We start from the raw sequence: 23,836 nt of genomic DNA on the forward strand, positions 1-23,836 counted from the left end.
ATGTGGACCACATGTATGGTCATTATTGTATTTTCATAACACGTAAACAACTATATAATATACCGTTAACAACTCACAATATACAATAAGCTTCTACTAATTAACAATCTACAACTATAAACAGCAACTTTTCGGTAGGACCGCCTTACAGGCGCGTGTAGGAAAGACCGCCTGTAAAACCACGCGCGCGTGGCTTCACGCGCGATATAAATCGAAATTTTTTCTCTCTCCTCTCATTTTCTGCAAACTCGCTTCTTCACCTTCTCTCCTCTCAAAACTCTCTCTGTAACCCTAAACCCTAACTGCAGATCACGAATCTCATCTCCTCCTCCGCCACCGAATCTACAGACCCTAACCCTAGTTTTTCTCCTCCGTCGATTTCCATGGAGTCCTCACCGTCGTTTTCGCATGATAACTTTAACAACTCCGCCGCACCGTCCACCAATTTAGGGAGTTTTTCAACCTTCTACGGCGGAGACAACCTCCATGAATACCATCCTCCTCCAGAATTTCTTCCTCCACCTCGATTTTGTACAGTTCAACGACTTCGTTCTCCAAGATTTCTTCCTCCACCTCGATTTTCTACAGTAAGGATTTCGATCTCAACGATTTCCGCCTCCACCTGCAACGCCTAGATTTGCTACTGATAATCGATATTTTCCTCCTCCTACATTTGCTGCTCCTTCTAGATTTGGGGCTCCTTCTAGATTTGCTGCTCCTGATGGATTTAATTCCACTGTTAACTTTCAATCACCTGCTCCTCCTAGATTTGAAGCTCCGGAACCAATGAATTTGTTACTTGAATATCAAACAGGAAATACTGCAACAACAGAAACAACGTCAGACACAACTTCTGGAAAAACATCAGAAACGATGTCAGACACAACGTCTGGAAGCAACACATCAAGTAATAAACTAAACACAATGGGCAAATAAACTAAATACTTTCATATGTTAACTAATTTTAGTTTTCTTTAACTAATTTTATGAATTTTGTAACTAATTGTGTAACACCCCGACAATTCTCTCTTTTCTAAAATAATCTTTTAATATAAAACGTAGAGAATTATCAAGGCATTATCGCCCGTGTGAAAACGTAACGGCTTATTCAGAATTTTGCAGCGGAAAACATAAAACTAACTTTAGGTTTATAAATAATCGATTACAGATTTAGTCCCCAAAAATCATCCAACGAAAATAAGGAAATATAAATAGTACGACAAGTTTAAAGTCCCAATTAACAAACCCAAGTTAACTTAGCAAATCAAAACTAAATACAAGCTCTCTATTCCCGATCCCAATGATGCAACATCTTCAAACCTGCGGATGGACAATGCTTATTGATCCTTAGAGACTGCTCACCAAAGATTGGGTCATCACAGGATCAATAAGGCATAGCCATGATCAACATGCACAAGCAAAAGCACGTAATCAGCAAAGCTGAGTACTACATACTAAAACAATAATAATCCTAACATGATACTGTTGAACGAACACACCTAACATGGTACTAATAAAACACGAGTAAGGGTAGAGAAAACATGTTAATTTGACGACAACACTTTACTAGGCTAGGCTACACTGGACTAGACTTTTACAACAATAACATTATTTTAATTGAAATAGTCAATGGACCGAGTTGCTACTAGAAACTTCTTCTTCATCACTAAGGAAGACGAGGTACGGGCGCGACTCCGTAAACCCCAATGACCTGCGATATCGAGGGACTTTTAAATAAAAATAGAACCGGTGATCAATCCGGCCCCAGAAAAAGTCATAGGCTACCCATGACCCCAACTCCTGATTGTCCGTCACTTTAGACGTGCACAGTCTAAAGCTATTGCTACTCATTTTCACTTTACATGACTTAACTTTTAATACTTGGTTATGACTCATCAAACATAAATATTATATTCAACAAGTAAACGCAACTTCATTTATCTTTGAATTAAACAAGTGATCACAGAATGTCACACAAGACTTATTCCAATTAATTCAACCTTTCCTTTAATACTGATCAACCCCTCTATATGGGTATAAGGTTTCAACTTACTAAACAAGGTCCTCGGCCCTTATAAAGTAGTGAAAAGCTAAAAGGGAACAATGAACAATCGATCTAAATCAATATATATAATAATCTAATGTTCCCAACCAACATGTTCGCATCAATCATCCATACCAACATGATATAATTTTCATAACGAAATATATATGCTTAACATGTCCATCCAACAATATTAACACATGCACTTTCAACATAACCTAGTTTATCAACAATTTCAACATAACCAAGTTCCTCAATCGTTTCAACATAATGAAGTTCATCAATCATTTCAATATGGTTTCAACAAATCACACACATTCCAAGCACACAGGTATGTACGTACCTTGTGTAAACAACTAATAGGCCACTTTAACACTTTCAAAAGTCGCCAAAAGAGAATTCTCCGCCTAAAACAACCAACAAATATTCCCAATCAACTTCTAATCACTCACAACAATAACAAAGCATTCTAAATACATCCTAAACATATTTAGAACATTCCCTAACATTAAAACTTGAACATTTGATTTCCTAGCATCATAATTATTGAAATAATTATTGAAATTCGTTGAAAACTCTTTGCAAACATTATACTTTAAAATTTTCAGCAATAAAACTTGTTTACAAACTTCACCAAGACCAATTAACGTTCTTAGAACGTTGAAACAATCAATTTCAAAATCCCTAATCATCCCACTATGATTTCCAACCATTAAAGACTTAAAATTCGAGCTTCAAAATAATTAAAATCGTTATTTCAATGCATTTATATAATCTGAAAATTAAATTTATTACTTAAACAAAATATATAAATCCGAAAATTCTAATTTAATTATAAAAAATTCTAAATTCAATACAATTAAAACATAACTTAAATTGGTAACAAAAAAAATTAGAATATTTAATTAAATTACTTAGAGTATAAGAAACAACCAAAAGGAGAGGAAAGAAGAAGGCAGGGCGGCGACGCACGGCGCGGCAGCGACGGACTGAGCACGGAGCACGGCTGGCCGGTGGCGCAGCGGTGGTTACTTGCGGCTGCGAATGACTTGTGCGTGCAGAATAGGGCAAACGAAGAGGAGGGCTTCGAGAGAGTGAGGGGAAACAAGAGGAGCGTTGGCTGGTGTCGGTTGGTCGGCGGCGGCGACGCGGTAGTGCAGCACTGGTGGTCGTCGCGGCCGGTTTTGCTGGTGGTTATGGCTGCGCTAATCAAGAGTGAAGGGGAGAGATAACACGAAAAGATAAAGGAAGAACAAGAGGAGGAGAAGGTTACCGGCGGTACAGAAACAGAGAGGGACGACGGAGGAGAGGAGTGCCGACGGTGGTGGCGGCTGGGCAGCCGCAGCAATGGAGGTAGGGTATGGGTTCTTGTGTTTACGTGAAAGTGAAGGAGGAGGGGAGGTTTGCTTTTTCTCTTTTTTTTTTTGGTTTCACGTGAATTAGGAAAAGGGGGGAGTATTGTGTTGGGTTTATTGGTTTGGGCTTTGCCCAATTGGGCTAGGAGTAGGATTTAGGTTGATGAATCCAACATGGTTGGGATTGTTTTCTAATTTCAATCGAACGTGATTTCAAAATCCGAATTCCGTTTTAACGTAAAATTCAAAATTAAATTTTGATTTCAGAAATCATTAAAATATTCAAAATGTAATAAAATCATTATATTTTAATTACATTTGCATTTCTAAAATCCGCAAATTATATTTAAATATATTAATATACGTTAAAATATATAAACAAAATGTATAAAATTACGGGGGATTACAATCTACCCCTCTTAAAAGAAGTTTCGTCCCGAAACTTGACACGAAAATTCACATATCTTTCCAAACTTTTCAACTTATTCTTATTGTAGAAGTACTTTGTGCCACTCTTGTGCACTCTTTTGCCAACTAAGAGTTACTTGTAATACCCAAGAACACATTTTCTTATGCGGAGAATCTTTTTACTTGCATCAACTTGTAAAGGTTGCTAAAAATAAGAATAAAATGCATAAAAATACCATAAAATAGGTAAAAAGCGCGAATCTCTATCGCATTCTACCCCCTTAAAGAAAACGAGTTACGCCCTCGTAACTCACCTCAGGGAATAACTTTGGATATTTCTATTTCAGTGAGTCATGTCCCCAATGCTATATTTCCACAAAGACCGTAGCAAGTGGGATTTCTACACTTCTTTCCACACAATGCCTCAATAGGTGCTAACTTAAAGCTCACATAGTAGCTATTGTTGCAAGAAATTCAATCGAATCTAGATTGTCTTCCCAGTTACACTTAAAGTCAATAACACAGGCTCTCAACATATTTTCCGTTAGTAATCTCAGTTTGTCCATCGCTCGCAGGGTGGAAAGCAGTACTCATTTTCAATGTCGTCCCCAAGATTCACTAGACCTTTTTGCCATAGTTTCAGACTTTTATGGTAAGGATCTCAAATGTTGCCCCATAAAGATAATGTCTCCAAATCATTCAAAGTGAACACAATAACAGCTAACTCTAGGTCATGGGTAGGGTAATTGATTTCATAAGGTTTCAATTGTCGCGACGACAGGTGCGGAGGTCAAACGCTCTTTTAAAATCTAGAAAGCTTTCTCACATTTCTCACTCCACTTGAATTTCTATTCCTCTTTCAAAAAGTTGGTCAATGGTTTTGCTCTCTTCGAAAAGTCTTTATCAACCTCCTATAATAGTCATCTAGGCTTAGAAAACTTCAAATATCGGGCACGTTCTTTGGAGTAGGTCACTCACTCACAGCTTGAATCTTAGCAGGATCTACAGAAACTCCTTCTGTTCAACTTTTCCTTGTTACCGAACCTCATTACGCTTTTCATGGGTGTATAACTTTTGGGCTTAACTCTTAGCTCTTGCACCAATTCATGCATTCCCATCTTTTCAAGACAACAATTGATTTCAAACGATCCTGGACCACCCAAATCTTCTCTTAAATTTATTCCCTTTCGTAACGTAGTTTTCAAACAATTCAATCCTTCACTTTTCCGTCGGTGTCACTTATACACACATAACTTCAAGATTTGTATACTTCATTTAATAAAACTAGATTCTTTCTTAGCGTCTCCAAATAATCCTCAAGTGTTTGTCATGCTCTTTCTCATTCCTTGAATAAATCAGGATATCATCAATAACATAATAACGAACTTAATTTGGAATTCGTAGAAAATCTTATTCCACAAATCCATACTATGGCAGGTGCATTGGTTAACCCAAAAGGCATTTCTCTAAACCCATAATGACAATACGAATCTTAATGAGGTCTTAGGCCCTTATCATCTATTCTCAATTGGTGGTACTTCAAACACAAATCAGTCTTCGAGAACACACTCGCCCAATTCAATTAATCCAACATGTCATCTATCCTAGGCGAATGGTACTTGTTCTTGATGGTGTTTAGTTCCCTAAATTCGATGCATAATTCCATACTCTTATCTTTCTCCTTAATAAACAACACAGGAGCTCCCCACGGTGATGCACTAGGCCTAATATATTCCTTGACCAAACAACTCTTGCAATTGTGTCCTAATTAGCTCATTTCAGGAGGTGTCATGCTGTACGGTGTTTCAGATATAGATGTCGTTTCAGGATTTAACTCTATAGTGAACTCAAATGCTTTAGCTGGTGACATACTCGCAATTCCACTCGGAAACACATCAATGAATTCATTGACACTGGGAACATCCTCGATCTTCACTCCAACTTATTTACTCCCAACTAGCACACTACAGAGAAATAGCTCACACTTCCTATTCATCAATTTCCTCACTTGCATTACAGAAATCACTAAAGGTTCTTGGACTTCTCAAAACATCCACATGAGGTCAACCTTCCCATAGGGTTCCTTCAACTTACTTTCGGAATTTCACAATCTACCTTAGCCTTGTAAAAACTTAGCCAATCCATTCCCAGAATTACATCTAGGTTTCCCATTAAACTCTATCAAGTCAGAAAGAAAACGCAATTTTTTTTTTCTTCAAAGGAAAGATCTTAAATAACTTGGTACACCTTAAGGTTACACCAGTAGGTATACTAACAGGTAAATCAATCACCTCAAAATCTACTAACTTCAGACTCTTAATACGAGATGACGAAACAAAAGAATAAGTCACCACGAATTTAAATAATGCTTGACTTGCGCGGAGTTAATAGAAAAGTACCAGAATCCATATCGGCAGATCGTTCATCCTCATTCTGATTCATCATGTACAACTTTCCTGGAGCCTTATTCGGGTTGTTGTTATCGTTTGCAGGCTTATTATAGTTCTCTTGATTGTTTTGTGCCCCTCCAGGCTTTGAATTTTGACCTCCAGACTGGTTAAACCTCACTTGGTTTCCACCTCCATTATTATTTTGTTCCTTTCTGTGCTTAGTGAAGCACTCATACTCCCTATGCCCCCTTCTCTGACAATAGTTGCAGGTCACTAATTCTCCTTTGCAGTTCTTACCAGGGTGATTGTTACTGCACATTTTGCAATGATGCACTCTCTTAGATTGGTTCGAGTTGTTGTGGTTCCCCTGATTGTTTCCTCCTTGGAAATTTCCATTTCCATTCCCATTTCCGTTTCTATTCCTTTTAAAGTTTTCTTGGTTACCCCCAGTATTAAAATCTTTTCTCTTTTCCCCAATTACCACAGTTTTCTTGTCCCTTCTAGACTGCAGACCATAAATATGAGCAGCTCTCCCATACACTATGTCCAAGGATGTAAAGGTTTCTCCACCTAATCCCAATTGAATTTCATCAGTCAGCCATTGCTCAAACCTTTGAGCCTTTAGCTCCTCAGTAGCTACCACCTCAGGTGCAAACCTCGATAAAGCTATAAACTTGCTATAGTATTCAGCAATAGTCATATTCCCCATCCTAAGGTTGATAAACTCCTGCGCTTTCTGCTTTCTCATAAAAGGAGGATAAAACTTCCCCCTTAAGGCAACTATGAATGAATCCCAATTGAATCCCTCAACAGCACTTAGTCTATTTCCATTTTCTTTCCACCACAAATCGGCTTCATCTTTTAGATATAGGACAGCTTGACTTACTCTCATACTCCTAGGACAACTCACTGCTTCAAACAGTTTCTCAAACTCCCCAATCCAATTTTCTAAGAAGGTAGGGTCTGATTGCCCCTTGAAGTATGGTGGTTTAACCCTAGCAAGTCTTTCAAACATTTCCCCTGCAGAATTGGGGCGCTCGGTTCTTTCCCGAGTCAGCTTTTCCGCCAAGAGGCGAATAGCAAGGGCTAGATCATTGTTGTAGGTCATTCTAGAACGAGACCCGAAATTAATATACTTTATCTTAGGTTCTAAACACCACTTACACGTCATTCTATATCAAACAATATTTGATTTGACCATAGAGATCGCCTCAATAAACAATAGGAATGAGAAAACTCGTAGAGGGATGTTGATTCGAGCATCACGTAAAATATAAAATCATTTACGAAGAGACAATAATCGTTTACGAAGGTGCAACAAACATTGCAAAATAATCCTCCTTGATCATTCATGAACGAGATCCACATAAAGGATATTCAATTGAGAAGAGATGTATAAAATTCAATAACCACGAATAATATACAAAAACAATTAATTAATCCCCTTCGCGTTCCCAAACTAAATCATTGACCACTTGGATAATTAACTACTTAACTTTAATTCTTCAAAAGAAACATTTATTCCTCAAAATAAACTTCTATTCCTCGAAATAAACTTCTATTCCTCAAAATAAACTTTTATTCCTCAAAAGAATGTTAATAACAATTTCCAAACCACAATGACGTACTTGTCCCCAAAATGAAATAAAAGCGCTATGCAATAAATTTAAACTACCGTTTGGCGACTTATCCCACATTATTCCCAACATGAATAAATAATGAAACAATCTTAGAGGGAACATTATGGGTCTTGTACTTTGATTCCTTATAGCTTCCTAGAGTACAGATCTCGTATTAAATTCATCATCTTCCTCAATATTAAAATAATAAGATTGTTTTCTTGTCCTTGTGGATTTTCGCAGTCTTTAAAACCGAGGGTCATCCTCCTTTGGCTCAGTATCACTATCAGGCCTTAACACAACATTATAAGTATCAACTCTGGTATGCCCTCTAGCACGGTTCAAACTCACGAAGGGTTTCCTCATCACTATCAGGCTCTCCTGTTCTTAATATATGACGCGTAGTGCGTTCAAAGCTGGTGTAACTATTAATGTCAGACTCATAATCCATTTCGTTCCCATAATCACTTAGTACAATTGGGTTCCTCTTGAATCCTAGAAACATAGTCGCATCCAAACACTACTTCCTTCACAAAAATATAAGTGGTCTCTACATCGATCTTCTTGAGGGATCCTATGTTGGTGTACTTGGAAAGAAACATTTTATACATGAAATAAACAATTTCAGGTCTCACTAACGATTTTTTTTTTTTAACAAATCATAAACAAGGTCCAATAACACAATAAGTTCGGTGGAAGCAAACAATTCTTTACGCACATTTAAATATAACATTTAAACAATTAGCACACGCACATACATAACAATTAATTTCTTATGCTAGCATTGACTAGCTACTAATGCACATATAATTCTATCTTATATGCCCTTCTTATACTACCCATCTCTCATATACTAAAGCATTAGAATCATTTATATAACGAAATAAAAGAGCGAAAATATAATAAAATTATAACGTAGGGTAATAACATAAATAAAAATATAACATAAATAAAATGAAATAAGTTAAGAAAATGCGTAGCGAATAAATTCGAGAATAAAGTTATTAATTCGGAAAGATTTATATTTCCTAATTAACGAATTCTAACCCTTGAAACAACTTAAAAATATTTGAACTCCTTTTTTTTAAAAAAATGTATTCATATTATTTTTATTTATTTGTTTGAATAATAATTAATAAGAAAAATAAAAATGTCGAAAGTATCACTTTAACTTGGAAAAATAATTTGATTTCGAACGTAAATAAGGAATATCGTATACTTTCAAACAAGGTAAAAGGAAATCGGCCCCCCAAAAAAAAGTACCAATTTTTGAACACTATAATACGTAGAATCTCGATTTTTTTAAGAAATTTATTTTAAATAACTAGATAGTTAGGCGCCTAAAAATTTATTAAAGTAAAACCTTAGCTTCTAGATACCACTTTGTAACACCCCGACAATTCTCTCTTTTCTAAAATAATCTTTTAATATAAAACGTAGAGAATTATCAAGGCATTATCGCCCGTGTGAAAACGTAACGGCTTATTCAGAATTTTGCAGCGGAAAACATAAAACTAACTTTAGGTTTATAAATAATCGATTACAGATTTAGTCCCCAAAAATCATCCAACGAAAATAAGGAAATATAAATAGTACGACAAGTTTAAAGTCCCAATTAACAAACCCAAGTTAACTTAGCAAATCAAAACTAAATACAAGCTCTCTATTCCCGATCCCAATGATGCAACATCTTCAAACCTACGGATGGACAATGCTTATTGATCCTTAGAGACTGCTCACCAAAGATTGGGTCATCACAGGATCAATAAGGCATAGCCATGATCAACATGCACAAGCAAAAGCACGTAATCAGCAAAGCTGAGTACTACATACTAAAACAATAATAATCCTAACATGATACTGTTGAACGAACACACCTAACATGGTACTAATAAAACACGAGTAAGGGTAGAGAAAACATGTTAATTTGACGACAACACTTTACTAGGCTAGGCTACACTGGACTAGACTTTTACAACAATAACATTATTTTAATTGAAATAGTCAATGGACCGAGTTGCTACTAGAAACTTCTTCTTCATCACTAAGGAAGACGAGGTACGGGCGCGACTCCGTAAACCCCAATGACCTGCGATATCGAGGGACTTTTAAATAAAAATAGAACCGGTGATCAATCCGGCCCCAGAAAAAGTCATAGGCTACCCATGACCCCAACTCCTGATTGTCCGTCACTTTAGACGTGCACAGTCTAAAGCTATTGCTACTCATTTTCACTTTACATGACTTAACTTTTAATACTTGGTTATGACTCATCAAACATAAATATTATATTCAACAAGTAAACGCAACTTCATTTATCTTTGAATTAAACAAGTGATCACAGAATGTCACACAAGACTTATTCCAATTAATTCAACCTTTCCTTTAATACTGATCAACCCCTCTATATGGGTATAAGGTTTCAACTTACTAAACAAGGTCCTCGGCCCTTATAAAGTAGTGAAAAGCTAAAAGGGAACAATGAACAATCGATCTAAATCAATATATATAATAATCTAATGTTCCCAACCAACATGTTCGCATCAATCATCCATACCAACATGATATAATTTTCATAACGAAATATATATGCTTAACATGTCCATCCAACAATATTAAACATGCACTTTCAACATAACCTAGTTTATCAACAATTTCAACATAACCAAGTTCCTCAATCGTTTCAACATAATGAAGTTCATCAATCATTTCAATATGGTTTCAACAAATCACACACATTCCAAGCACACAGGTATGTACGTACCTTGTGTAAACAACTAATAGGCCACTTTAACACTTTCAAAAGTCGCCAAAAGAGAATTCTCCGCCTAAAACAACCAACAAATATTCCCAATCAACTTCTAATCACTCACAACAATAACAAAGCATTCTAAATACATCCTAAACATATTTAGAACATTCCCTAACATTAAAACTTGAACATTTGATTTCCTAGCATCATAATTATTGAAATAATTATTGAAATTCGTTGAAAACTCTTTGCAAACATTATACTTTAAAATTTTCAGCAATAAAACTTGTTTACAAACTTCACCAAGACCAATTAACGTTCTTAGAACGTTGAAACAATCAATTTCAAAATCCCTAATCATCCCACTATGATTTCCAACCATTAAAGACTTAAAATTCGAGCTTCAAAATAATTAAAATCGTTATTTCAATGCATTTATATAATCTGAAAATTAAATTTATTACTTAAACAAAATATATAAATCCGAAAATTCTAATTTAATTATAAAAAATTCTAAATTCAATACAATTAAAACATAACTTAAATTGGTAACAAAAAAAATTAGAATATTTAATTAAATTACTTAGAGTATAAGAAACAACCAAAAGGAGAGGAAAGAAGAAGGCAGGGCGGCGACGCACGGCGCGGCAGCGACGGACTGAGCACGGAGCACGGCTGGCCGGTGGCGCAGCGGTGGTTACTTGCGGCTGCGAATGACTTGTGCGTGCAGAATAGGGCAAACGAAGAGGAGGGCTTCGAGAGAGTGAGGGGAAACAAGAGGAGCGTTGGCTGGTGTCGGTTGGTCGGCGGCGGCGACGCGGTAGTGCAGCACTGGTGGTCGTCGCGGCCGGTTTTGCTGGTGGTTATGGCTGCGCTAATCAAGAGTGAAGGGGAGAGATAACACGAAAAGATAAAGGAAGAACAAGAGGAGGAGAAGGTTACCGGCGGTACAGAAACAGAGAGGGACGACGGAGGAGAGGAGTGTCGACGGTGGTGGCGGCTGGGCAGCCGCAGCAATGGAGGTAGGGTATGGGTTCTTGTGTTTACGTGAAAGTGAAGGAGGAGGGGAGGTTTGCTTTTTCTCTTTTTTTTTTTGGTTTCACGTGAATTAGGAAAAGGGGGGAGTATTGTGTTGGGTTTATTGGTTTGGGCTTTGCCCAATTGGGCTAGGAGTAGGATTTAGGTTGATGAATCCAACATGGTTGGGATTGTTTTCTAATTTCAATCGAACGTGATTTCAAAATCCGAATTCCGTTTTAACGTAAAATTCAAAATTAAATTTTGATTTCAGAAATCATTAAAATATTCAAAATGTAATAAAATCATTATATTTTAATTACATTTGCATTTCTAAAATCCGCAAATTATATTTAAATATATTAATATACGTTAAAATATATAAACAAAATGTATAAAATTACGGGGGATTACAAATTGCTCCTAAACTGATTAAACAATTTAAAAAATTTGTAACTAATTTTAATGAAAACTTTAACTAAACATTTGAATTTTGTAACTAATTATGTTTTTTCTTTAACTAAATAACTGAAATTTTTAACTAGTTAACCGGTTAAAACTAATTGCATTTTTTTGGTAACTAATGTCTTTAATATTTTAACTAATTACATTAACTGTTTAACTTTTTAAGTAAGTATACCACTTAACTTGGGCAAATTAAAATAATTTTAACTATCTCATTTCAGTTGTTAACTAATTCTAATGAAAACTTTAACTAAACATTTGAATTTTGTAACTAATTATGTTTTTTCTTTAACTAAATAAGTGAAATTTTAAACTAGTTAACTGATTAAAAGTTTTTGCGTTATTTTTTTAACTAATTTCTTTAAGATTTTAACTAATTTCTATTGATTCTTAACTAATTTGTTTTTTATTTTACAGGTTTAAAAACTAAATTTGATAACTTAACAGAGGATGAAATAAGAGGATCATTGACTGGATATGAAGCACAAACCCTTGATGAAATATTTTCTCTTTATCAAAGACATTCAGTGTTGATCGGATTTTCAGTGAGGAAAACTACAACAAGGAGAGTTCCAAAAACTGGAGAGCTCAAGGAACAATACTTTTGTTGTTCAAAGCAAGGAAAAAGAAGAGAAGAAAAATCAAAGAACAACGAGGAATTACCTTTACCATGTGAAAGCAAACCAAAAAAAGAGTCAAAACAAACAAGAAAACAAGATATTACTAGAACGGGATGCAATGCGCAGATAAGAGTGAAGTTGAACTGTAGTGGAATGTTTGAAATTAAGCATCATGTTATTGAACACAATCATGATTTAGCAAGATTGTCACTGCAACACTTTCATAGGTACAAATAATTAAACCAAACACTTTCACTAATTCGTTTAATTTCCTAACTAATCTGTTTAAAACGTGAACTATTTATATATTTTCATTAACTATTTGCTCTACAGGTCAGAAAGAAAAATTGATGAAGATAAGGCACAAGTAATTGAAGGGCTTGCTTTATCAGGAATACAACCAGCAGATTCATACAGATATATGTGTAATGAATCCGGTGACCCGAAAGTGCTTGGCCACACATTAATTGACCACATGAATTTTTCAAGTAGATTGAAGATGAAAACAATAGAAGGAAAAGATTCACAAGCAGTGGTGAATATGTTAATTCGCAGAGGAGAAGAAGAACCGGATTTTTTTTATCGTGTTAAGTTGAATGAGAAAAATCAAGTTATAGGCATATATTTGAGAGATGGAATGATGAAAGAAGATTATGATATATATGGAGACGTGTGTGTGTTTGACACGACCTTCAGAACAAACAAATACAACTTAGTTTGTGCACCGTTTGTAGGCGTCAACAACCACTGGAGTAATGTGATGTTTGGATGTGCCTTTATTGCTGATGAAAAAACAGACACTTTTGTGTGGCTATTGGAAGTATTTCTAGAGTCTATGGGAGAAAAAGCACCATTAACTATCTTCACTGATCAAGATCAGGCAATGGCAAATGCTATTGAACAAGTAAGAATACCTTAACTAATTTGTTAATATTGTTAACTAATTGCTTCTTTTTGTTCACTAATCACTTACAAATCTTCACTAATTAATAGACACTCTTCTCTGATGTCTTCAGTAGTTTACTAAAAAGTTAAAATCATTAACTAATTCATATTAATACTTAACTAATACTATTCTGTGAATATAATAGGTATTTCCTCATACTAGACATAGATTATGCTTATGGCACCTACAAAAAATTGTTGTGTCAAGGTTTGGAGATTTAAAGGCTGACACGACATTCAAGGACACTTTTAAAAAGTGTTTATATGGCTGCTTCAATGAAGAACAATTTGAAACAACATGGTTTGAAATGATTCAAACGTATGGGCTTCAAAATCACGAATGGTTTACAAATTTGTACACCATAAAGGAAAAGTGGTGTACAGCTTTAAACAAAGATTTTTTTTCAGCTGGTATTTTGTCTTCACAAAGGTTAGTTACCAACTGAAATAATTGATATAAATATTTAACTAATTGGTATAAATATTTAACTAAGTATTTCGATTTTTTAACTAATGTCTTGCAATGCTTAACTAATTGGTGGAGTTGTTTATCTAATTGTGTTTTGTTTAACTATTTGATTGGTTTATTTAACTATTTGGTTTTAAAATGTAACTATTTCAGCATATTTATTAACTAATTGAATATTTTTCTTTTAAAAAGGAGTGAGAGCACAAACAATGCCATTGGATTTAAAGGGAACAAATCAACTACCCTAACAGAATTCTTCCATATATTTGGGGCAACAGTAGATCGGTGGAGGTATCAAGAAGATCAGAATGAGTTTAAATGCGGAAATTCAATGCCTAAATCAGATTTTCCAATGGTTGGAATGATTAAACACGCGGCAAGTGTTTATACGCTCACCTTGTTTCGAGATTTTGAAAAAGAATTCAAGTATGCAATGGGTTGCATATCAACTATTCATCACATGGAGGACAGTTTCATTGGTTATAAAGTACAACACGAATCATGGCCAGACCACACTGCAAAACATGTAGCATTTGATCCATCAACCAATTCAATTGCTTGCAATTGTAGAAATTTTGAAGAATCAGGTTAGCTAATTCTGTTGACTAAATCTTTTAAAAAGTTAACTAATCGTATTCAATTCTTAACTAATTGATTCCTGTACTTAACTAAATAGTGTCAGTTTTTAACTAATTGATTTCAGTTCTTAACTAATTGTTTGAAAAACTTAACTAATTGTATTCATTTTTTAACTAATTCATTTCAGAAAGTTCTTAGATTTCAGTTTAATTTTCTTGCATTATGATCAAATATTGCTCCTATTACAACATGCAGGATGGCTATGTTTTCATGCAATTCGAGTTCTACATGTACATTCTATAATCAATATCCCAGAGAAATATATTTGCAAAAGATGGACAAAGTTTGCAAAAAGTGAAGTATGGAAGAGAGTGGAACAAAGAGAAGATAATGGTATTGAAAAAAGAAAAATCACTCCATGGCGTTACGAGATGGCAAGAAATTTTTACAATTTGGTTCTTAAATGTCAGGACAGTGACGAGGCAAAAAAGGTTTTTAACTAAATGAAGGTTAACTATTACATACAAATTTAATACTAATTTCTATTAGAGTTTAACTATTTTTTTTAATTTTTTACTATTAGGTTCTGAGAGCTGCTTATGCAAGTGCTAGTGACAACATAAATAAAGTGCTAGAAGCAGAAAAGGCAGCAAAAAAAGATGCAGCTCAAAAAGAAGCAGAGGATGTGGCACCTACTTCATCATCATCATCATCATCAAATGCACTTCTAGAATATCCTGGTCAATTTCCACAAATAACAGTTCAGAATCCACCACAAATAAAGACAAAAGGAAGAAGTAAAAGAAAAAAGGGACACTTTGAGGTCAGAGAATCATCAACAGCAGCTAAAGAATTCGGAACATTTCCAACAAAACCACAACTATTTTAAAGATTTGTGTAATTAATTGAATATGAACAGGAATTAGTCAAAGAAAGTGATTGTGTAGTGAAACTATCAGACAAAATATTCAAAGAGAAAACACAAATATTTATACTTGATTTTTAATACTACTTCAATTTTTACTTCACATTATTTATTTATCTTGCAATTGTTTAACTAATTGCTTTGATTATTTAACTAAGCAGCTCAATTTATGAACTAAAGGCTTCCATTTCTTAACTAATTGGATTGCAATACTTGATTTAACCAAGTGTTCCATTTTTTTAACTAATGTCTTGCATTGTTTAACTAATTGGTTGAGTTGTTTGACTAATTGGTTCATTAGTGTAACTAAGTGGTTGGTTTGCTTAACTATTTTGTTCTAATGAACTGCACTAACTAGTTGGATTACTTAACTATTTGTATCAGAGACTTTACTAACTAGTTGGATTACTTAACTAATTGGATTACATTGTTTAACTAGATTACATTGATTAACTAATTGTTTCAATGACATCACGAACTAGTTGGATTACTTAACTAATTGTTTCAGAGATTTAACTAAATGTGCAACTAACAGTACCACATGTTAATTTGTTAGAAAAAAGAACCACTATCAACTAAAACCACTATCACCTAAAATGTTTGGCAAATTTCACAACTAGACCAACTCCTAAGTTGATTCACTCGTCAACTTTATGTCTTTTCATGCTCGGTTCTTCAGTTCCTGATGTGGGGGCTGTTGTTGCAGTCTTGGCTCCACGCCTTGTCATGGCATATGTTTTAAGTGGTTCAGAAACATCTTCTTTGGCATTCTCTGCTGCTGCTGCCTTCTGTGCCTTCTTCAAAGCAATAGTTTGTAGTCTCTTCTGCACAGCAGCAGCCTTCTTCTGTTTCAGTTGTTCTTGCAACTGGGCAGTAGCCTCTTCTTCTTGTTTACGCCTCTTTTCGTCTTCTTCTTTCTTCTTCTTCTGTTCTTCAATCTTCTTCAGTTGACGATCATGGATAGCGGGGGCAATACCAGCTTTCACGGAGTTGAATCCTTCAATTTCCTTGAGCACATCTTGTTGAATTTGGTTCAAATCAGACAGAACTAAGGCACTACAAACCTTAGCTCTGCATTGAATTCTGCTTGAACGCTGAAAAAAAAAAGAAAAACAGACTAATTAGTAATTGAGTTTCACAGTTAACTAATTTCTATAATATTTAACTAATTGTATTTCACAGTTAACTAATTGCCATATATACTTAACTAATTGTATTTCACAGTTAACTAATTGTCATGTGTACTTAACTAACTAACCAGTCTAACTAATTGCTTAACTAATTGAATTTCACAGTTAACTAATTGGTATAAATATTTAACTAATTGTATTTCACAGTTAACTAATTTCCATATCTACTTAACTAATTGGATTTCACAGTTAACTTATTGCCATGTATACTTAACTAATTGCCATTTATACTTAACTAATTTCCATATGTACTTAACTAATTCCCATATGTACTTAACTAATTGATTTCAGTTCTTAACTAATTGGTTGAATACTAAAATAAAATAAAATAATGTTTAACCAATAAATCTAAACAATTAACTAATTCTTTTAAAAACACTTAAAAATATTGAAAACACTTAACTAAAAGAGAATTACCTTGGAGAGATCACAAGTCATCTCCTCTCCGTCAAAAAAGTGCATTGCCATCAACAGAAAAACCCCACAATCTACATGATTAGGGGTTTTTGATCTTCCAGGGAAATCAAGATATGTCATTTCGAAATCTAAAAGCTCGGAAGCTGATGGATGATCAATTTCCATCAAGTAATTGTAGAACGCTTCAATCATAAAGGACATTATTGTCCTGTATATAGACAACACCTTCTTCGTAGAAATGACGTTGTCAACATATACAAGAGTTTTACTGTTGAAGTTGACAATTAGAAGAGAAAAGTGCTCCCCATAATGAATAGGCAAGTAAAACTGCAAAAAAATGAAGAAAAACAGAATCAGAAAAACCATAACTAAAAGACATAAAATTTTAACTAATTAATACAATGTCTTAACTATAACCTATAAATTCATAACTATTAAGAATACAAACTTACCATGGAAACAGTTTTAAGATCCCATCGGTGGTCATTGATGTCCTCCACCCAATGTTTCCAACTACTTAAAAGCTCTTCAGAAATTTGTTGTTCAGAGTCCATTGACTTCTCATTCGAAACAAGATCTTTTAGCTTGATCTAAAAAATAATAAAATAAATTTATTTAATAAATAGAGAAAAAACATAGTAACAAATTTTGGTGTAATGAATAATAACAAAGAAATAATCGTACCGTATACTCAGTTCCGAAATAGAAGTTACACCCTTGATAATTCAGCTCAAATTGCTTTCTATTTAATAGAATGGCCCAAGACTCGACAATATTGGATAAGATTTTCCTATCAGGGAGCAAACTTTGCATCTCTTCTCTTGTTATCTTATGAACCAAACCATAAACAAAAAGTTCAGCCCTGTTACACAATCATTAATTTATGTTAGTGTTTAAATAATTGATGTAATTTTTAACTAATAGGTTCTTGTGCTTCACAATTTAGTTAAGTTGCATATTTTTTAAGGCTTAACTAAATGACATGATTAGTTAACTAATACATGATATTCTCTAACTAATTGGTAAAAATTCTAAACTAATGACTATAAAATCCTAATTGATAACTAAAAATTCATAACTAATTTATGTTAACTATTTACTAAAAACTCATTACTAATTGATACACATTCTTAACTAAAACTATAAAATGAATAACTAATTCAGAAACACAACTTACTTTTGATCAATAAAATCATCTTCATGAAAACAGAAGTCCATTTTTAAGGCTTAACTAAATGATATGATTTGTTAACTAGTATATGATATTGTCTAACTATTTTGTGAAAATTCTAAACTAATGACTATAAAATCCTAATTAATTACTAAAAAATTCATAACTAATTTATTTTAACTATTTACTAAAAACTAATTACTAATTGATACAAATTCTTAACTAAAACTATGAAATGAATAAGTAAATACAGAAACACAACTTACTTTGGATCAACACACTCATCTTCAAGAAAACAGAAGTCCAGAACCTCTTTTTCAAGCTTTGCCTCTTGGGAGAGAGTCTTAGGGTACCTAAGCATGAATGCAGATACACAGAAAACTTCTTCATCAGGTGAACCAAGTGCTATGCTGCAACAAAGATTATCATTTTCTGGTTGACGACCACCAGATGTATCACTCGTTGAAGGAACAGAACCAGAAGCAGCATCATTCTTTTTATCTGCACCGCTACCATCACCAACAGAACCAAAAGCAGGAGCGTTCTTTTCACCTGCACCACTACCAACACCGGCAGCACCAGAAGCAGCACCATTCTTTTCAGCCTCATCATTACCGGCACCGACAGAACCAGAAGCAACACCAACACCATTCTTTTCACCTGCATCATTACCAGCACCGGCAAGACCAGAAGCAACACCATTCTTTTCAGATGCATCATTACCAGCACCGGCAGCACAACTGTTATTTTTCTTCAGATCTTCAGCATATGCAACAATGGAGTCTATAATCTCCAAAAATATCGGATCTCCATAACCAGGACTATCTGACAATTGTTGTCTTCCCTTCTTTAACGTACTGATATGCTGCTGATGAAAATTTTAAACAATGTATAAATCCCGGCAATACTTTTTCAATGCTACTTCCAACTCCTTCACAAAAAATGAAAAAAATTAGCTAAAACTAATAATAGTATCAAACAATGTATAACTATTTAATTTAATAACTTAACTAATACAAGACACCATGTAACTAATTTCTTGAATTACTTAACTAATATGTGTGACTGAGAAATAATAAAATTGTTAACTAATTGCCTTAGTAGATTAACTAATTGGTATCAGTTCATCACTAATAAGTAGGATTCCTTAACTAAACCAAATAAAAATAAAATTGAAAAAAATAAACTGACTTACATCATCGCAGCTCTTTTCAATATCATCATTTGTCTGAAAACCTTCAGGAATAGCAAACTCAATCATCTTACTTCCCGATGCAGAATGAGGTATCCCCGACAAATCACCAAGAGACTTTGACAAAGGATAGCTCGTTAAATCAACAGCAGCTAGCCCAAAACCCATTTTCACCTCAGCAGCTACACGTTCAGATACTTCATCAGGAGACCAATGTTGCACAAGCGGAATCTCCTTGGGCGGACTTACACCACGGAATAAAGCTCTTTGAAGATATATAATCTCCAAAAATTGTAAACAACCGCCAACTCTAGTATTAGTAATTTTTTCGTTCCACCTACATACAGCCAACCCCAAATGGTCAAGCACGTACTTGCACCAATTTTGTTTCGCAATTTTTGAAACATCCTCTACTGCCTTAAGAAGCTTAATGTCTACCAAACGGTTAGACGTGGGAGCCAAGAAAACACCTGTCAAACCAATCAGTTCATCACAAAAACAAATCAGTGAAGCAATTGAATAAATTAGTTAAGCATGCAGTTCAATTAGTCACACTGAGACAGTAAGTAGTTGAACAATCAGTTCACTTAGTTAAAAACAGGAATTAGTGAAGCATTTCAAGCATTTAGTTAAAAAAATCAAATAATTAGTTAAATTTTCATTACAATTAGTTAAGATGTGAAATAAAAATACTGAAAATTTTTCGAAACAATAAATCACTGAGAATATAAGTAGTTAAGTATTAAAAGAAACTAGTTAAAGAATAGAAGGAATTAGTGAAGCATTTTAACCAATTAGTTAAGGTAGAATAAATAATTAATTACAAAAATGGATTACCTAAAGCGTAAATCACAAACGCACGCTTGAATTCATCTCCGTACTCGTTAGTATTTGCAAGATAAATCTCCACCTCAGACAAAGCAGCAGATTGCACATTGTCTTTTTTGTTATATTTTCTAAACCACCTCTGGATCATTTCAAACGTTCCATCTCCCTCAACCCTCTTCCTGGGTGTTTCTTCAACATCAACACCTTTCACCAAGGGCAGCCTAAACACGTCATACACATCATAATCATATAGCTGCACACCATATTTCCGGCCTTCCCCAAACTGCAGCATATGACCAACACTGTTAAATTTCTCAAGAATCCAGCAAATAAGCTTCTTGTTAATATCAGGAAGACGAATAGACAGCAGGCCACCAAATCCAATTTCAGTTATGGCCTTGACTTGTTTGTCTTTCTCCTTGATGATAGATAGCATATTAATGAGAGCTTCTGGTCTACAGATGGGTGTAAAATCCCTAGAAAAGAACAAAAGAACTTAAAACAAAGAACCAATAATGTAATAATTGGAACATAAGAGATATGACTAAATTAATAGGAAAACTACACTATTAGTTTCAGTCCATAACTAAATACATTGGATGTTTAACTAATTACTTGTACAATGACACTAATTGATGTCAAATCTTAACTAATTGGTTTCACAACTTAAAAAATTCAAATGAAAGTTTAGCTAGTTGAATTTACTGTTGAACTAATAGGTTTCAATCAATGACTAATTAAACTAAATGTATAACTAATAGGTCTCAGTCAATGAATAAAAAGAGGATAAAATTTATACCTATCCAACTCAATTGTTTTACCATCAGGCTCTACATACTCCAACTTCACTTTTTGTGTTTTCTTTGTCCCTTTTCTGGACGGAACAGCCTCATACCCTACATCAGCAGCAACTTCTTGTTCTGTTTCACTAAATCAGGATCTGCATTCTTAATATGAGGATCATCCTCAGATGTCTTCGCTGCATTTTTTGTTCTAGCCATTTTGATACCTGAAAAAAATACACAACGTAAGTCAACAAATCAAAATTCAAAAAACAAATCACTGAAAACTAGAAAGTTTGTAACTATTTAGTGTGTATAGATAACTAATGTATGTAAATGTGTAACTAATATGGTAAAATATGAAACTAATTCGTCTGTATAGATAACTAATTGGTTATAACTAATTTATGAAAACACATAACTATTTGAGTTGAATAGTTAACTAATAGGTTAAAATATGTAACTAACATGTTAAAATACATAACTGAAACATACATGTTGTTAAGATATTCTTAATTGTGATTATTAATAAAAAAAAAAACTAAAACTACTGATACCTTAACTAAACAACCAAAATTCTAAACTAAAACAACAAAAATTCAAAAGCATAGCAAAAAATAAATGGGAAAAAGCATTTTCAAGCAGTTCCAAAAGAAAAACACATAAAAATAATGAATCTGACAACCTGAAATTCAAATAAAAAGTACGAAAAATGAAGTTCTAACAATAATAGCACAAAAAAGAGAACAATCGCGCAGTTGTAGAAGAAGAATCGGAAAACGTAAGCACAAATCTCAGAAAATCACAACAAATACATGAAAATCTTAAAAAATCGACGAAAACCCTAACATAAACGGAAAATCAAGAAGAATCATATAATCGATGAAAAATAGCAAAAATGAAGAACAAAAAATGCACAAAAACGCAACGACATTAAAGTAAAACCTAAAAATCACAGTAAAACCCTAAAATGAACACAAACCCTAACAATATACATGCATACCAAAATGTAGATTAAAAGCAAAATAAAACGAGTATACAGACTAAATTAAACTAGAAAAAGAGAAGAAAATCCAAAAACAACAAAAATTGAAAGTTAAATTGAAGGAAACACTTACAAAATCGAAGAGACAAAGAACAATAACGGAGCTTGAGCCAATTTCGGAAGAATAAATAGCAGAATTGAACCAAAAACGACCAGAAGTGAAGCGTGATTTGGAAGAAAAACGATCGGCGCGAAAAGATGAAGAAGAACCGTCACTTTCTCTCTCTTAAATGAGAACAGTGTGATTTGAAAATGAAACGAAAATGAAAATGAGGAAATAGATCAGGAAACCAATGTTTTTATAGGATCCGAATATTTTCGACCCGCGAGAATTTGGGCTGTATTTGACCCGCGAACAGAACCCAGTATAAGGTGGTCTCACAGGAAAGACCGCCTTATACAAAAGTTTGTAAACTATAAATATACAATCAATCACTTACTAATAAACAATATTGTATTTTAGTAATTCATCAGCAATCATAAAATATACGGTCAACGACAAGTGGTATACAATCAACACCGAGTAATATGCTGTCAATAACTACAAATATACAGTCAACACTTAACATTATACCATATATAGTTTTCGGGCAAAATATTTACAAAAATGTCATTTGGTTGGAAATTTTTTCCAATCAGTGAGATTAACTCGGAATTTCTCGAAGTCACAAGCCACTTGAGGTTTAGAAACCCTCATGAGACATGGGTTTCCAATTTACTGTTTTTCTTTAAAAAAAATTAATAAAAAATCATTGTTGCTGTTGGAAAGTTCAAGCACGTGATTTGGGGGGGAATTGGAATTGTCTTTGTCCCCTTTCCATGTTTTTGTAAGTTTGTTGGTACATGATCGTCTTATTACACGTACTATTTTTATTTTTTTTGAATTAATATTACACGTACTAATTTAATTTAATATAATATAAAAAAAGTGTATTAAATTATTAATTGATGGGTGATAAATTGATAATGATGTATTACTAGAGCACTTTATTGTGCTTACTATGAAGTACGTTTTATTATTAGGTGAACTGTTTTATTTGGTCACGTTTTGCAATACCTTACTTCAATCCTTAATATATTTAATTAACCACAAAAGAAAAATAAAATGAAGTACAATGTATCTTTAGTGTTGGGTTGTATTTAAGAAGTTAAAAATGTAAACATTAAATTACACGGAGTATATGTTATACATCAATGGAAACATTAACTTATACGGAGTACTTCGTATGTACTAGTATGAAGTAATGAGGTTTAAATATACTCCCTCTGTCCCTTAATACTCGCACCGTTTTGACTTTTTGCACTATTCACATAATTCACTTTGACCTTATTTTATTTATAGTATATGAAAACAAATATTAGTATATAATATATTGTTGGCTTCATCTTAATACATATTTTCAAAATATTAATATTTTATAAGTTTTTATAATATGTAATTAAAGTCATTGATGGTCAAAGAAGTGAATTGGCAAGCGTGTCCAGTCAAAACGGTGCGAGTATTAAGGGACGGAGGGAGTATACACCAATAAATGCCTTATTTTAGCATGCATACCTAAATCAAATAAATTCCAACTTATGAAATACGTACACTAAATACTTATTTACAGCCCTAAGATTTAT

The 23,836-nt window shown here is 33.7% G+C and overlaps 3 protein-coding genes across 3 annotated transcripts; 1 reads left to right on the plus strand and 2 right to left on the minus strand.

Moving 5' to 3' along the window:
- The first annotated feature begins 486 nt into the window (after positions 1 to 486).
- On the plus strand, positions 487 to 15,552 carry LOC110789084 (protein FAR-RED IMPAIRED RESPONSE 1-like). Its single transcript, XM_056838852.1, has 8 exons — positions 487 to 587; positions 690 to 907; positions 12,468 to 12,579; positions 13,004 to 13,574; positions 13,762 to 14,045; positions 14,277 to 14,671; positions 14,919 to 15,154; positions 15,247 to 15,552. The coding sequence occupies exons 1-8, from the start codon at positions 487 to 489 to the stop codon at positions 15,550 to 15,552; spliced, it is 2,223 nt and encodes a 740-aa protein (XP_056694830.1).
- Positions 15,553 to 16,724: 1,172 nt separating this feature from the next.
- LOC110789085 (uncharacterized) lies at positions 16,725 to 19,083 on the minus strand. Its single transcript, XM_056838853.1, has 5 exons — positions 19,066 to 19,083; positions 18,633 to 19,018; positions 17,880 to 18,057; positions 17,648 to 17,785; positions 16,725 to 17,522 (listed from the first exon to the last, which is right to left on the minus strand). Exons 1-5 carry the CDS (start codon positions 19,081 to 19,083, stop codon positions 17,181 to 17,183), a joined length of 1,062 nt encoding a protein of 353 aa, XP_056694831.1. The 3' UTR covers positions 16,725 to 17,180.
- Positions 19,084 to 19,181: 98 nt separating this feature from the next.
- Positions 19,182 to 22,782, minus strand: LOC130469508 (uncharacterized). The gene is made up of 5 exons (XM_056838854.1): positions 22,704 to 22,782; positions 21,186 to 21,306; positions 20,396 to 20,862; positions 19,562 to 20,028; positions 19,182 to 19,297 (listed from the first exon to the last, which is right to left on the minus strand). The coding sequence occupies exons 1-5, from the start codon at positions 22,780 to 22,782 to the stop codon at positions 19,247 to 19,249; spliced, it is 1,185 nt and encodes a 394-aa protein (XP_056694832.1). The 3' UTR covers positions 19,182 to 19,246.
- Positions 22,783 to 23,836: the final 1,054 nt, after the last annotated feature.

This window comes from Spinacia oleracea, chromosome 3 (genome assembly GCF_020520425.1).
Source record: "Spinacia oleracea cultivar Varoflay chromosome 3, BTI_SOV_V1, whole genome shotgun sequence".
In the NCBI taxonomy this organism is placed as follows: Eukaryota; Viridiplantae; Streptophyta; class Magnoliopsida; order Caryophyllales; family Amaranthaceae; genus Spinacia; species Spinacia oleracea.

Coding starts and splice junctions, on each gene's coding strand:
- LOC110789084 (XM_056838852.1), top strand. CDS start 487: ATGAATACCATCCTCCTCCAGAATTTCTTCCTCCACCTCGATTTTGTA. Junction 908..12,467: donor GTCTGGAAGCAACACATCAA/GTAATAAACTAA, acceptor TTTATTTTACAG/GTTTAAAAACTAAATTTGAT. Junction 14,672..14,918: donor TAGAAATTTTGAAGAATCAG/GTTAGCTAATTC, acceptor TACAACATGCAG/GATGGCTATGTTTTCATGCA.
- LOC110789085 (XM_056838853.1), bottom strand. Junction 17,786..17,879: donor ATTTCGGAACTGAGTATACG/GTACGATTATTT, acceptor ATTATTTTTTAG/ATCAAGCTAAAAGATCTTGT. Junction 17,523..17,647: donor ATCTTAAAACTGTTTCCATG/GTAAGTTTGTAT, acceptor ATTTTTTTGCAG/TTTTACTTGCCTATTCATTA.
- LOC130469508 (XM_056838854.1), bottom strand. CDS start 22,782: ATGTTAAGTGTTGACTGTATATTTGTAGTTATTGACAGCATATTACTC. Junction 21,307..22,703: donor TATACCACTTGTCGTTGACC/GTATATTTTATG, acceptor TTAGTGAAACAG/AACAAGAAGTTGCTGCTGAT. Junction 20,863..21,185: donor AAAACAATTGAGTTGGATAG/GTATAAATTTTA, acceptor GTTCTTTTCTAG/GGATTTTACACCCATCTGTA.